We start from the raw sequence: 14114 nt of genomic DNA, 5'->3' as shown, positions 1-14114 counted from the left end.
TTGCCAAGCAACATTTTGGAGCCAAGAAAGGAGAGGATTTTAAATGAGGGTTGAATCATTTGGGGGATTTAATATTCAGAAGAGACAGGACAGGAGAAGCAGAGACAAGACCCAGAGGCACACACATGCGGATGGGAAACAGAAACCACAGAAAGACAGTGAGGGCTCGTGAAAGGGAAGCGGATGGACGACGGGAAGGGGCAGGGATGGTGGGCACTACAGGCCCAGCCCTGGAGACATGGATGGAGCGCCATTTGGGTACCAGAACTCTTCCCCAAATGCTTTCCAGAGCTAAATTAGTAAATAATAGAAGAGGAAGAAAGCAATTCGGAGAGCAAAAAGGTGCTTTGGGATGGAGACCCTCAGTGAGATGGAAAAGTTGATGAGGCAGAGATTAGATTATAGGCTCTCACACCATCGGAGGTGACATTGGCAACGGTGGATGTGGGGGGGGGGGAATAAGCTGGAGGAGTGTGGATGGGAGATAAGGTTTCAGAGACGCAGCTGGAGGATCCCAGGGAGAGACCTGGGCTGAGTGCCAGGAGCCGGCTGGTGGTCTATGGAGGACCCTTAGGAGGCTGAGCTGAGAAAAAAAGAAGATGTTCGGGACTTAGGAGGTTTCAGGAGCTCAAATCAGCCCAAGTTGAACTGCAGAAAGGACCCATGAAGCCCAGAGCACGCTGGGGACACGTCAGCTGTATCACCTCTCTGAAGGCAGGATACAGTTGGAGGGGAGACAGGGACCTTGATGATGTTCCTTCCATCCGCTTCCTCCTTCCCACCCCCAGCATCCTTTGCTGGAGCTGTAATTACTAGAAGCACTCGAAGAATCTTGAAGGCCCCAGAGTTCAAGATGCCAAAGAACACTGCAAACAGACACACGCCGATTTCCCAGCATCTGGATCATTTGCTAATAAGGGAGCATCAGCGAAGAAAACCACGTCCCAGACGGAGTGGGCATAGCGGCAGCCGTGTGGCAGGAGGAGCTTGGGGCCTGGTGGGAGGATGTGAGGAATGGTACGGTGAGCTGTGTCTGCAAGTCTCCGGGGACCAGCACGCAGCCTCGAGAGAAGAAGAAGGGGGTTAGAGAGGTGATAAGGCCAGGCCTTCCTGGGGGCCTGCCCGGAGACAAAGGGGGTCCCCAAGGCCTCGGTACCAGTTAGGATGCTCTGAGATTCAAGTAACAGAAATCCGGAATGAAACGGTCTCTTACCAAAAAGGAAGTGTGTTATCATGTGTCACAGTAGGTCCAGAGGTAGGGCAGATCCTGGAGCGATGTCGTTGGAAACCCAGGTTCCTTGCATCTCTGCTCTGCGCCCTTGGTGTCAACTTCATCCTCAGGATGGAGCCAGGATGGCTGCGGCAGGTCCAGGTGTCATGTCCAGACCCGGTAATGTCCAGAGGAGCAGGAAGGACAGCCTCTCCTAGAGACAGGAAACTCGTCTGAGAAGCCCCTCTCTGGAGCCCCGCACTCCAGGCCTCAGTTCGTGTTTCATCGGTCAGAACTGGACCACCTGCCCAGTCCTGAATCCCATATTGGCAGGGGAGATGGGATGACTCTTGGAGCGCTCAGGCTCACCTGGTAGCTGGGGCTGGGACCCCAGAAGCACATGGCTGATTGGGGGAGGGGACGACACCTGCAGGAAACGGGGGTTCTGTTAGGAGGAAGGGGAGAGTGGGTGCTGGGGGGGCAGCTGGTGGTAACCTTCCGCTGCCCCCTCTGTCCTGCCCTTATAGTCCTGTTCTAGTAGAGGCCCCAAGTGGCTCTTAACTGAAGGGCTAACTTGAAGACAAGCAACCAGTCAGACCACGAGGCAAACTGGGTGATGACTAAACCCAGGGTAGCAGAGAAGCCTGCCTGGCACCCTTCCCCGTGCCCAGCTCTGGCCCAAGAGTCTCAGGCTCGCATCTGCTGTTGAGAAGGTAACTGCATCCAGGAAGATTGCCCCATGCAGTCCTGGGAGGCGAGGCACGGATAATTCTGATAGAGCAATGACATCCCCTGGCTTCTCCAGAGGAGCCTTGCCAGGAAGGGAGGGGGAAAGAGTGCTGCAGAGAGGGGTGGAAACCATCCTGGACAAAGGGATGCTGGGCTTCCAGTCTAGTCCTGTCCTGGCTGAAGACCTGTCTTCATTTGTAAAATGAGAGGGTTGGACTAGTTGATTTCTAAGATCCCTTCCAGCTCTGACACGAGTGATTTTGAGAATCTCAGGATGGAGAGATTAACTGGGAGGCAAGGGAGACAGAAATTAGTTTAAGGCATCATTTAAATAGCCAAACGGAAGGATGGAGAAGCAGTGTCAATAGGGGTAGCTACCTCTCCCTCAGGTAGATGTGTGTCCGAGCTGGAAAGGGAGAGTCTGTAGCCTTCATAATTTCCATATGTCCTTTGGCAAGGAAATGTGAGAGGTCCATTCATAAAGAAGCCACTTGTGCTCAGGGGGAAATGAATTGTGTGCAAAGGACAAGACAGCTGTAGGCTTGCTGAGAAGCACCACGCAGGTGAGCCTCGAATCAAGTGAAGGAGGAGCCCAGCTGCTAGGGGAAGGGCAGTGGGATGGAGAAGAGGATGCGGTAGGTGCTGGATGAACTTGGAGGAACGTGGCTGGTTTTCACGGCTCGGCGGGACCACAGAGGTTTCCACTGACCCTGATCGTGCGATTTAGGTGCCCTTACCTGCTTGGTCTCCGGGTCACAGGTGGCCACAGGTGGCCACAGGTGGCTTCAGGACCGGGCCAGAAAGGAGGGGTGATTGATAGAGCTGGGAGGGCAGAAGACCCAGCGAAGGCAGAGGGGACACAATGGCTCACGCCTGGTGGGATGTCTCAGCAGAGAACAGGAGGTGCTGAGGTCTGCAGTACCCGCCGGATCGTAGGGGCTGAATAGATGCGTGAAGAAAGGACAGAGGCGGGTGGAAGGAAGGAAAGAAGGAGCAAGAGAGGGAGAGAGGGTGAGAGGGAGGAAGGAAGAACACACTGGCCAGGCAATTCTGCGTGCAAGTGAACTGGAATTGGGGCAGAGAACTTTATTTTGCTCTTTTTCCCTCTAATTGCCTTCTAGAAAGTTTATCCAAAGTCAACCCACCCAGTTCCCACGACAGACCTTTTTGCCCAACATGGAGCAAAACTGTGGGGAAATACATCCCTCTTCCCAGCCCATTTTCTGCCCCGTCGCTCCCTGTTCTTGCTACTCCCCAGGGTCCTAGCTCAGCCAGGACGGGCTTCCTGAGCCCCTGCTGATGCCCGTGGGCACCTGGGGTGCATCACCCCGCCCTCGGGTATGGTGACCGCTGAGACTGGCAGTTTAGAGAGCACTTTCACTGACCCGTGAGGCAGGGATGCTACCTCTTGTGTACAGGAAACTTGCTGCCCCCGAGGTTCCGTCACTCAGCACGTAAGAGAGGCCTGGGCGCTAGACTCGGGGTTCGGGGTTCTGAGTTTTGAGCCCTTTCTCCTGCACCTCCCTGACTCAGGCTGCTTACACTGTGTCTGGAGAGCTTGAAAAAGATCCAAGAGGTCACAAGCTGGTCCCTCTGCCTTCAGCCTTGGAGGAACCGGTGTCCCAGGGCCCGGCCAGCTAGGAGGGAGGTTGTAAGATGCCACATGGAGAATGTTCTTGATGGGTTAGTCTCTGAAGGGACGGTGCTGATTGCCCGCGGTGGGAGGTCAGAGTTCAGTGAGGAATTTGCTTTGCACTGGGACCGAGGGTTGAATTCCAGAGCCCAGCATCACACCTCCCACGAGGAGGCCTCTGCATGCCTTCCTGGGCCTCCCCTCAGGGCCCCCGTATAGTGTAGGCCCCGTAGTCATTCACACTGGGTAGGTTCTCTTGTCATTAACACAGCAGAGTGTGGCCCCCTCCTCAGATGTCACATTCCCCAAGGACAGGCATCTTCTGTTCTTCTGCTCCTACCACCTCCTCCCAAACACCCCAACCTTCCCCTCCCCAAAGCTTGCGAACATCCGGTTAACCGGGTGTATGTTCAGGCTGAGCCTTGTGGGCAGATATCACTCAACATTTAATTCAGTTCAAGAAATACGTCTTGGAAAAAAAAAAAAAAAAAAGAAATACGTCTTGGGGGCTTCCTGTACGCAGGGTCCTGGCTCTAGACGAGATGCAGGAGATAGAGATTGAGGTCCTGTGTGTTCCTGCCCTAAGCGCTGGCCGTTTCACAGGGAGGTGAAAATATGGACAAACAGCTGCACTCGCCCTTCCCCTGCCTTTAAGGCCCTCACAGCACTCTCCCCACCTCACTTCTGGTTTATTGCTTTCTGCCCTCCTCCCCCCATGTGTGCTCCACCCTCCCCCACACTTTGTCTTTGGCCCCGCAGTTCCCCCTCTGGAGTACCTTTCTCCTCTTCCCAGCTTCTCCCCACCCCCAGATCCAATGTCTTTCCTACCAAATCCTTCAGTGCTCAGTTCCAATGCTGAATCCTCCAAGAAACATTTTCTTGATCACCCAACCAGTTAAGGTATCTTCTCTTTGGACCCCCCAACAGACCTTTTGGCCCGTGTCACTCAGTTTCGTGTTACCTTTATTTGTGTCCTATCTCCCCATCTCCCCTCCCCAGTTCCACTCTAGTCTATCACAGGAATAGGGTCTTGCTTACTGCTGGGCTTTGAACTCACCATATGCTTCATATATGCTCATCATATTGAATAGTACAAAGTAGACCGTAATAGTAGGTACATTTAGGAAGAAACAATATCAAGGGGGTCTTCCAGGAGGAAGTGACCTTCAACTGCGCCTTGCAGAATGGGCAAATCTGAGGGTAGGGTTCCTTCCACCCCCTGAGATAAGCACCCTGCCCCTTCCTTGGGGCTTCTCAGATCAGTGGAAGATGGTACTTCCCTGTAGAGAAGAGAGAATAGGATACCCTTGAAATCATTTGGGGCCCAAGGAGGTGGCTTGATGGTCCAATTTCAGAGAAGCCTTGGCCACCATTGTCGCCTTGGGCCAGCACTGGACTCTTAGGGGAAGTGGACCCCAGAGGCAGGAGGTGGGCTCAGGGCATCAGGGACACGCCTTTACGTCTTTGTTTTGCTTTTCTTTCTTCCTCCTCTTCTCCTTTCTTCCTCCTTTCCCTTTCCTTCCTCTACACCTGTCACGTCGTCTCTCTGCCCCCTCCCAGCTGTCCTCCGCCCTGCTGTTTGACGCCGTGTACGCTGTGGTGATGGCGGTGCAGGAGCTGAACCGCAGCCAGGAGATCGGCGTGAAGCCCCTGTCCTGCGGCTCAGCCCAGATCTGGCAGCATGGCACCAGCCTCATGAACTACCTGCGCATGGTGAGAGGTGTTGGGGGCCCTGCGGGCCATGCCCAGCCTGCAGGGGGTGGGAGGGACCACTGTTCAAGGCCCCTCACCTCCAGACCTCCCCAGTACATCACAGCCCCAGGTAAAACAGCGATCTGTGGTGACCCCATTGAGGGGATCATTGGTCACTGTTGCTCCCTAATCCCTAAAAGCCACCGAGAACACATGGCAAGTTTGTTTACAGGCCAATGGGCTTTGAGCCTTAGACTGTTAGGGGGTCTCTGGATTCCAGGCTTGGAAATCGACCCCTTGGCTCAGAGGTGGTCCCTGCAAAGCTCTGCACAAGTGGAGACAGATGGACGATGCTGTCATAGACTGTGGCCCCTCAGGGAGTTGCAGGCTCAACACTTCTGGCCTGATGCTGGGTTCCCCCCGGATTCTCCCAGCCAAGCCACGTCTGGTGGGATGGACGTGATTCTAGCCCACGAAGAAGCCATCTCCTGTCAGAGGAGCCTGGGGGAGAGCGGCTAGGATTTTGCAGTTAGAGTCAGGTTATCCCGCAGCTTGGAGGTGGGTGAGTAGCTGCCCAAGGAGGATAAGTGCTATTCACAGCCAAGGGCCTGGAGGAGGAGCTCAGGGGGATCTGAGCTCAAGCCAGCATCTCAACATCAAGTCGGTTTATGCAGCAGCTGTGAGGTCATTGGGTGTGGGGCATCCTTTCCTCCTCTAGCCCCGGCCAAGTCTGAATTGGTTCCAGAGACATCACTTGCATAGTCTGAAGATCCTGCGGCTGAGAGGTGGACAGGAGAGTGGATCCTGGTGGCTTCCCTTCTCCTGGGCATCCTTAACCAGCATGGTGGAATGCTTGCGTGGGGCCACATGGAAGGTGGGGCCTATTTGGTGCTGTAACTCACTCTCTCTTGGACAGGTAGAATTGGAAGGTCTCACCGGCCACATTGAATTCAACAGCAAAGGCCAGAGGTCCAACTATGCCTTGAAAATCTTACAGTTCACAAGGAATGGTTTCCGGCAGGTAAGCCTAGCCATGCCGCTGTGGTGGCAGATCCCTCCTCCTTGTTCCTTTCTCTGTCCCCAGCCCATTTCTCCTTGGCACTCAGGATGGCCTCCTGCTCTCAGTTGTCCCCAGGAGCAGCAGGCTGTGTCCAGTGCAAGGCTCCTGGCAAGTCCTGGCTTCCCCCTTCCTGCACCAGGATCAGCCAGTGTGGGTCAGGGGCCGCAGCCCCAGCAAAATGCCAAGAGAGAGGCAGCCGTGCTTTATGTGGGGAGAGGCGAGACAAGGGAGAATCGTATAAGGAGGGAATTCCCAGGTCTTTCCACTCTTTGGATTATTCTACTCCCTGAATCTCACCCTAATCCTGGAACCAGGGTTAGATTCCAGGTTGCTTGCCCGTCACGTACAGATCAGATCCCATCGGGCTGAGGAATCCCTTCGGCGTTCAGTTCTCTTCTGTCAGCTCTTTTCTGACCGGCCCACCCACGCCCTTCTGCCATGCCAACCACACCTCCCCCCTCCTGGCTGCTCCCTGTCTCCTCCGCCAGCTCAGGATGCTTTGTCCCCTGGAGCTCCTTTCAACACCCTCTTCCTTTCTCATTCTCCTCCATTAACCTTCTCACTCTCCTTTCCTCTGATTCTCTTACATCAGAGGAAACAGGGATTCTGGCAGTCACTCCAAGTGCCTCTCTGAAGGTCTTCCAACCTCCCCATCACTCTAATAATCAACTCTTTATTCTTAGTGTATCCTTTCTCCAACCTTAAAGAGCCTTAGAAGTAGGAAAGGATGCACTAATTAGAGCAGGAAGCAGACATACTGAAGAGCCTCCTGCCTATCAGAGTGGCTTACCAAGGAAACGTACCACTGAAGGGGTCACAGAATCACCTTTTCAGGAGATTATGAAGGATCGTCATCATCTTCTTTACCACCACCACCACCATCACCATCATCTTCACCACCACCACCACCATCACCACCATCACCATCACCATCATCTTCACCACCCCCACTCCCACCACTCCCACCACCATCATCATCATCTTCACCACCACCATCATCTTCACCACCACCATCATCATTATCATAGGGGCTTTCATTTATTAAGCTCTTACCATGGGCCATTTACCACAAGAAGTGTGTCATTTGTATTTTCTCATTTAATCCTACAAAGTAGTTACTTTTTATTAATCCCCATTTTACAAGTGAGGAAATTGAGGCTCCAGGAGACTGACTTGGCCTTGAACAATGTAGTAATGGCAGTTGGTTTTGAACTCAAGTACCTCTGATTCTAAAGCCCAAGTTCTTAACCATTATGACAAATTGTGCATCAGACTAACCTTGGTAATTTGTTAAAAAGGCAGATTTTTTAGACTCCACCCCACAAGAATCTGATTGGGTAGACCTAGCAGAGGGCCCAGGAACGGCTGCAACATCAGGCACCCAAGGGGATCCGGGTGATACCCTGGGCTGCGCTGGGAGGGCCGTCACATCTGCATCCTTCCCCTCGGTCCTCGTGCCTGAAAGGCTCCAATTCAGCCCTCCTCACGGGGGCCAGTGGAGTTCCTTATAGTAGGACAGTGATTATGCTGGGCCACGAGGCCAGGTGACCCTTCTTGGAAGATGAAAAAGTAAAAGACAGGAGTCCCAGACCAAGAGAGGAGCTATGTTAACGACTCCTCGTAGCTCAGGGCCGGAGCTACGTGATCTTTAAGCAATGACATCAGCAACCTTCTTTTTATAACTTCCCAAATGGGGTGGGAGTTAGGTAGGCGGCCAGAATCTATGGGATGGAGGATCACAAAATGGTCATTTCATGTATGTAACAAATCAGGTACTGACCCCTTCCTATGCGTCAGGCACTGTGCTGGGCATTCAGGAAACAAAACCGAAAAGGCACAGTCCCCGCACCGAGGCAGCCCGCACTCTGGCGAGAGAGACGGAAGGAAAAAATAAGTGCACTTTGGGTTATTAAACTCAAATCATGCCCTCGGGCTCATAATTCTCGGAACAAAGGAAGCCGCCTGCCTGTAGGAAAATTGTCAGGCAGACTTCCTGAGTCCCAGTGGGGGATGTGAAGTAAAGAACATTTATTCATTTTTTCAATATATATATTCTGAGTGCCTGTAATGTGCCAGGCTGTCTTCTAGACAGAGGTGAAAAATGGGCTTAGTGTCTGCTTCCGTGGAGCCTGTATTCTAATAGGGGACAGACAGCAGGCAAACAAATACTATATAATACATCAGTAGAGGTAAGTGCTACAGGAAAAGTGAAACAGGGTCAGGAAAAGGAAGGGATGAGAGAAGAATGGGGAGAAGCAGTAGTTAGGGGAACAATGCCAAGCCCAGACCACCTCCCTAGAAAGCCCAAGCTCAGGCTTTAAAAAGCGCCCCTTGGCCTTCAGCCCTGCTTTGAGATGCTCCCTGGAAAGAGCCCACTTCCATCAGGCAACACCTGCGGTGACAGAGTTGGCTGGCCGCTCCGATCCACCCTCTACTTGAAGAAGAGCTCGTTAAGCTCGGAGTACCTCTTCACCTTACCTGGGCTTCTCCACCAGCCGCCACTCAGGCTGGTTTTCCCAGCTGCCGGGCTGCAGGACCGCCTGAGTCATTAGGAAGTAGCATCGCCAGCCACCAGCACCCATCCCTCAGCCCCACCCCAGTCCAGCAAGAGGTTCTGCTCGGAGGCATCCTACACAACGGCTGCTGCCCCTTCTTCTGCAGCACCTGTAGAGGGTAGGGCTTCTCAGACCCAGGTGTGCACAAGAATGACCAGTGGTGCTTGTCTTAAAATGTACTTTCCTACAGCTATAAATTGAGTTAGTAAAACGGGGTGCATTCCAGGAATCTGCATCTTCTTAACTAGCACTCAGATAGATGATTATCATGCCGGTGGTCCACAGGCTGCTCTTTGACAAAGACGTACTGCAGCCTCTATGCATAGAATTTTTGCTTGACCTTCCTGCATCCCACCCCCATCTTTTTGAGCTAATGTTGAATGGAATCTGCTACAGAAGTGACCATGAAAGAGGATGATGTTTTTGACCTTCAACTACCCTCAGGGGCACACCTCCTTGATTGGACTTATAAAGTCAATCACAATCATCCTCTTTACTAGCCATGTTTCTTCAACAAATCTGGTGACCATACCGCTGCTTTCCTGTCTGGCTCACGTGCCGTGAGTAGCAGTGAGAACCCTGCAAGATGTATCATGGGCGCAGATATAGCTTTGCAGCTCTGGTCCCCAGGTCCCATCCCAATCACCGACCCAATCTTTGTCTCTTGACAGCTGTCCTTCCCCCGCTTATCACAGGATGAAGAAATGGTTTGGGGACTGATAATTAATTGGGCTTCTGTTCCAGGGTAGGAGGAATGTCAGTGTCACTCTCTAATATTCTCCCAATTCCGTCCAAGGTGATGCTGGCAGGGGAGGGGAGAGTGACAAGGAGCATCTCTCGAGGACCTGTTGTGTAGCAGAAGCTACATGGGTACTTTGCACAGGTCCCTTCTGATCTGGAGGACAGCCCTTCCAAGTAGATAAACTCCCATTTCACAAGTGAGGAAACGGAAGCTCAAGGATCGTAGATAACTTGGCCCAAACCCACAAGTAGCAAGGAGTCTGGGCAGAGCTGGAATTCACACTCAGGCTTGTGCAACTCCCAAGCCCATGCTCATGGGTCTCCCCCTCCTGGCTTTTCTCTTTCCTGGAATCCCTAAGCCCCCAAATCAAAACACTTTACCTTGCTGCCACCTGCTGCAAACCAGGACAGAGCTCCTGCTGGGCTGGGCTTTCTTTAGTCATGGTATCTTATCATTTGGATTTGGTTTTTTTCTTTCTCTTCCCATCTGGGCGAGTGACTATTAAGAGCTGGGTCTGACTATTTAGAAAGCATGCAGGGACCCAGTGGGTTGTAATGGTAAAATGTCTGAACCAAATACCATATTCCCTGCCAGTGGCTGATTAAGGGATTATTACCATTTTAAAAATAGTTTTTTAGAATTTAGGGTTTTGTTTTTTTTTTACCATTCAAAAAAATTACTGTTTTGATTCTGTTTGGAGAGGTTTTCCATCTTGGAACTCGAGCTTCCACTGGAGCCTGTTTGGGGGAAAATGTCCCCTATAGTGTCCTGTAAGTGACACTTCCAAACCTGGACCAGGTTCACTAGCTCCAGCCCCCAGTTTTTGCCCCCAGTGTGAGTTATCTCATCTCCATCCCATATTCTCCTTCCCCATCCCACAAAAGATGTCCTGGGTGGTATTGGAATAGTATAATCTCCCTTCCTAATTTGCGAGAAATCATATTTGAAAGAGGCGAGGGAAAAAAAGCACAGCCTTAGCGGGCCCTTAATCGCCTTCATTTTAACTTGGTTTAAAGATCAGAGGTTCCAAGCAGGCCCCCAGCGACTTTGTTAGGGCTGTAATAAGATGAGCACACCTTTCATCTGAGGATCAGAAATGGCTTAACAGGCTCTAATTAAGCCTTCGGGGGAGGGAGGGGTGAAACCGGGTAGTGTCTGTTGAGGGGGTTATCTCTAGCTAAAGATGAAAATTGAAACTTTTCCATTGGCTCACTGTATATCGCAACAGGGTACCTCAGCTTTCTTCCTCTGTGCAATGAGGATGGCAACCCCTCAACATTTGGTCTGGCTAAGCTCAAGGATTATTGAAAACTAGATCTGCACAGCACTCTCTTCTGCTTGCATGTGGTTAGACAGAAAGCTGGCTCTGCTGACATAATAAGAATGGCTATCATTTATTGGGTGTCTCCTACAAGATGCACTGTGCTGGGTGTACTTAAAAATTTCTCATCTTTTTATCAACCATGCATAAAAGCTATTCTCTCCATCTTACAAGTAAAGAAACTGAGAAAGGCATGTTCCTCATCCATTCAGCTAGTTAGTTCCAGGCTTGAGCACTGAGTCTGGGTCTAGCTGTTTTCAAAGTCCCTGGTCTTTCCACTCTGCAGAATTGCCCAGAACATGCTGGAGGAAACTCTGAGGCCTCTGGTCTAATCTTCCAACCCAGTGCAAGAATGTTCTCCACAGCATCCCTGAGGGAAACAGCCACACAGCCTCTCCTTGCACATGTCCTGGGCTGGGAGATTCACCGTGCCCGCCCCCCCAGGAACACATTCCAGAATCTTCCAGGCACTGAGTCAAAACCTGCCTCCTAGTCCTACCCCATTAAGCAACCCAGGATAATCAGCTTTCTCTCTTTTTACCAGCTCTTCAAATATTTAAAAATAGCTTGACTTCCCTTCATTTATTCATCCTCTTCTGAAACTTAGCATAAAAACTTTTTGAGCACCTACTTCGTGTCAAGGGCTAGAAATGCGAGATAAATAAGTCATGGTTCCTTCCAGAGCTCCTAGTCTTTTGGGAAAGGCAAAAACTGCAGTCAGTAATCACTGTCTAGTGCTTGAGTTGTTCTGCCCCTCTGATTTTTTTCCTCCCCCAAACAGTGGCCCATAGCTGTTCCCAACGCGACACAGGTGACAAATCTTTCACCACGAATGCTTTTTGGTTTGTCTGGGGCTCTATTAAAACATAAGGCCCAACGTGGGTACCAGCTTCCAGATGGGGCAAACTGACACAGAGCTGAGAGCACTGTGGGACTTTCACCTTCCTCACTCAAAACACTCAGTTTCTATTCACCACATTAAGTCACTTACTGGAATTAGTCTTCAAATTTTTGATTCATTCTGAACTCTGGGGCTTGGAGTCAATTAATTACTCCTCTTGCCCCTCCCCCAATCCCCACTTCCAAAATACACAGGGTTATTGTCACGTGAACTTTTCATAGAAACCAGCCCTGAGCCACCTTTTCCTGGACCATGGATCTATTTAACTCTGTTCCCATGGAGACTGGCAGAGCTGGCCAGGAGTGGGCGAATAAAAAACATTGTGAACCGACAGCCATATTTTGTTTGCCAAAGCTGATACAAACTCAGCTTTCCAAGGGCCTGATTTCCTGGAATGACTCGAGTGTGGCTCTCACCAGACGCAGGAGGGTGGACAAGTGGCTTTTGTGAGTCACCCTTGCAAACCAAGAATTCAGGGATGCAGTGTCTTCCAGAAGGTTTCGGGAATCCAGCTTCCCGAAGTTCCGGCAGGTCCCACCCGTTGCTGGGAGGACAGGATGCCTCTCTTTGATCTTCTGTGCTGCCCTCTTCCCTGACAGAAGCCCACACATAGGCATGTCTGCCCCCTTTCCGGGGAGGTCTGGGTGGGATGCTCCGGCGTTTGTGGCCATGGAACGTGCTTCAGCTGCACCTCTGAGTAATATAAAGACAGCTACACTTCTCATCATGGCCCTCTCAGCCAGAAGACCAGGAAGTGTGGCAGACCTGCTGGGGTCTCTCCCCGCTCCAGACCGCTTCTCCTACTTGAAAAGCAAAGAACAATAGAAAATCCTAAAAACACACTGTCAGGTGACGGTCTGTGTTGCCGTTGCCCGTACACAGCATTGGGGGAACAGTGAGGACGGAGACACCCTCTCCATGGACACATCACCCACCCCCGGCATCTGTGCCCGGTCCCCCACCCCTGTTAGTGTGAGCCTCTGGGACAGCTCAGATCCCACCTGCACTAATGAGAAGTCATTATGGCTCAGACGAGTTGCCAGTGGGCGAGCTGCTAGGAGGGCGCCCGTGATTGCTACTGTGGAATACATTTTCAATCCGAGGAGGGAGTTTACCAGAAATATGCAGATCCTTTGAAGCTGCCTTTGTGGGTCCTGGCTCGGAGCACAGGAGTGGGCTTTGATTGCTGGAAATCAGGAATCAAACGTGCCAGCTCCCCGGCTGGGGGACGGACCTGACGAGAGAGGGCCGGCTCGGGGTGTTGCTTGGTGGGCCATTCCCAGAGACTTGGCCTTTGATGAGGAAATTCTGAGGCAGCATTCTCCAGAGGGAGGGGAGAAAGAGATCGGTGGTCTGGGGGCTGCTTTGAAGGTTACTGAGAAGTCACTTATTCCTTTTAACTAAGGCACTGGGAGAACGGGGGTTGGCGTGAGGTTTAAAATAGTTGACAACATCTCACAGAATATCCTACATTCTTAGGGTTGGAGGAGACCTGAGAGGTTATCAAGTCCAGTTCTCTCCACCAGAGAACGCAGATGGGAACGTCATTCCGGGGCTGAAAACCTCTCCGTGGCCCCCATTGGCTTTCAGGGTAAATGGCAGCTCCAGAGCAAGGCTGTCACGTGCTGGTCCCTGCCTACCTTCGAGCCTCGTCCTGTACCACCCCCCCTCCGCCGCGCCATGCCTGCGCCCTCAGCCCCCATTTCTCACCCAGCCACTCCTGCTCAAGTGTCCAGAGCTCAGGGAGCCTGCTCCCTGGGCCTGCCTCTACTGTAGCTGTCGCTCCAGGCTTGGGGACTCCGTGAGTACAGACCGCCCAGCTGGGAGTGGGGCTCAGCTTGGGCTGGGAGAAAAGATGCACCAGTGGACGAGGGACTGGGGTGCTAGGACCTGGGGAGTGTGCAGAGAGCGTGGGGCCCGAGGATTTTGTCACGAGCATGTTCCAAAGCCACTGCTCCCCATTTGTCCAAGAGAGATTCCACACGACAAGCCTCCCCATTGGCAACTGGAATTTGAAAATTGGAGTGGAAGGCCCCTCCGATCGCTGATGCGTTTCTCCCTTCCATTTGCTTTCCGTTCTCTAATAGCAATAGTCCTCTCGTCAATTAAAAGTCTATCAAGTGCCTCATCCCGTGAGGGCATCTGGTTCTCCTGGCCACCCCCCAGGATGACTGACAGCCGAGGGGCCAAAGGGCTGGCTTCCGAAGGGTGTTGCCTGACGGCCTTCTCGCCTCCTGCCTCCCTGGCCCACAGATTTCTGGTTCTTTCTCC

General features: G+C 52.1%; 1 protein-coding gene across 1 annotated transcript in view; it reads left to right on the top strand.

The window, feature by feature from the left end:
• Positions 1-14114, top strand: part of GRIK4 (glutamate ionotropic receptor kainate type subunit 4) — a 350201-nt gene that overhangs the window by 239763 nt on the left and 96324 nt on the right. Inside the window, exons 8-9 of the mRNA XM_027081840.1 lie at positions 5133-5285; positions 6181-6285. Of these exons, the coding sequence (XP_026937641.1) occupies positions 5133-5285; positions 6181-6285 (258 nt within the window). The remainder of the gene's footprint in view (positions 1-5132; positions 5286-6180; positions 6286-14114) is intronic.

The sequence above is a fragment of the Aethalodelphis obliquidens genome, unplaced genomic scaffold (assembly GCF_003676395.1).
Source record: "Aethalodelphis obliquidens isolate GAN/ISIS:26980383/991018 unplaced genomic scaffold, ASM367639v1 scaffold46, whole genome shotgun sequence".
In the NCBI taxonomy this organism is placed as follows: domain Eukaryota; kingdom Metazoa; phylum Chordata; class Mammalia; order Artiodactyla; family Delphinidae; genus Aethalodelphis; species Aethalodelphis obliquidens.
This window is presented reverse-complemented; position numbering and strand designations above follow the sequence as displayed.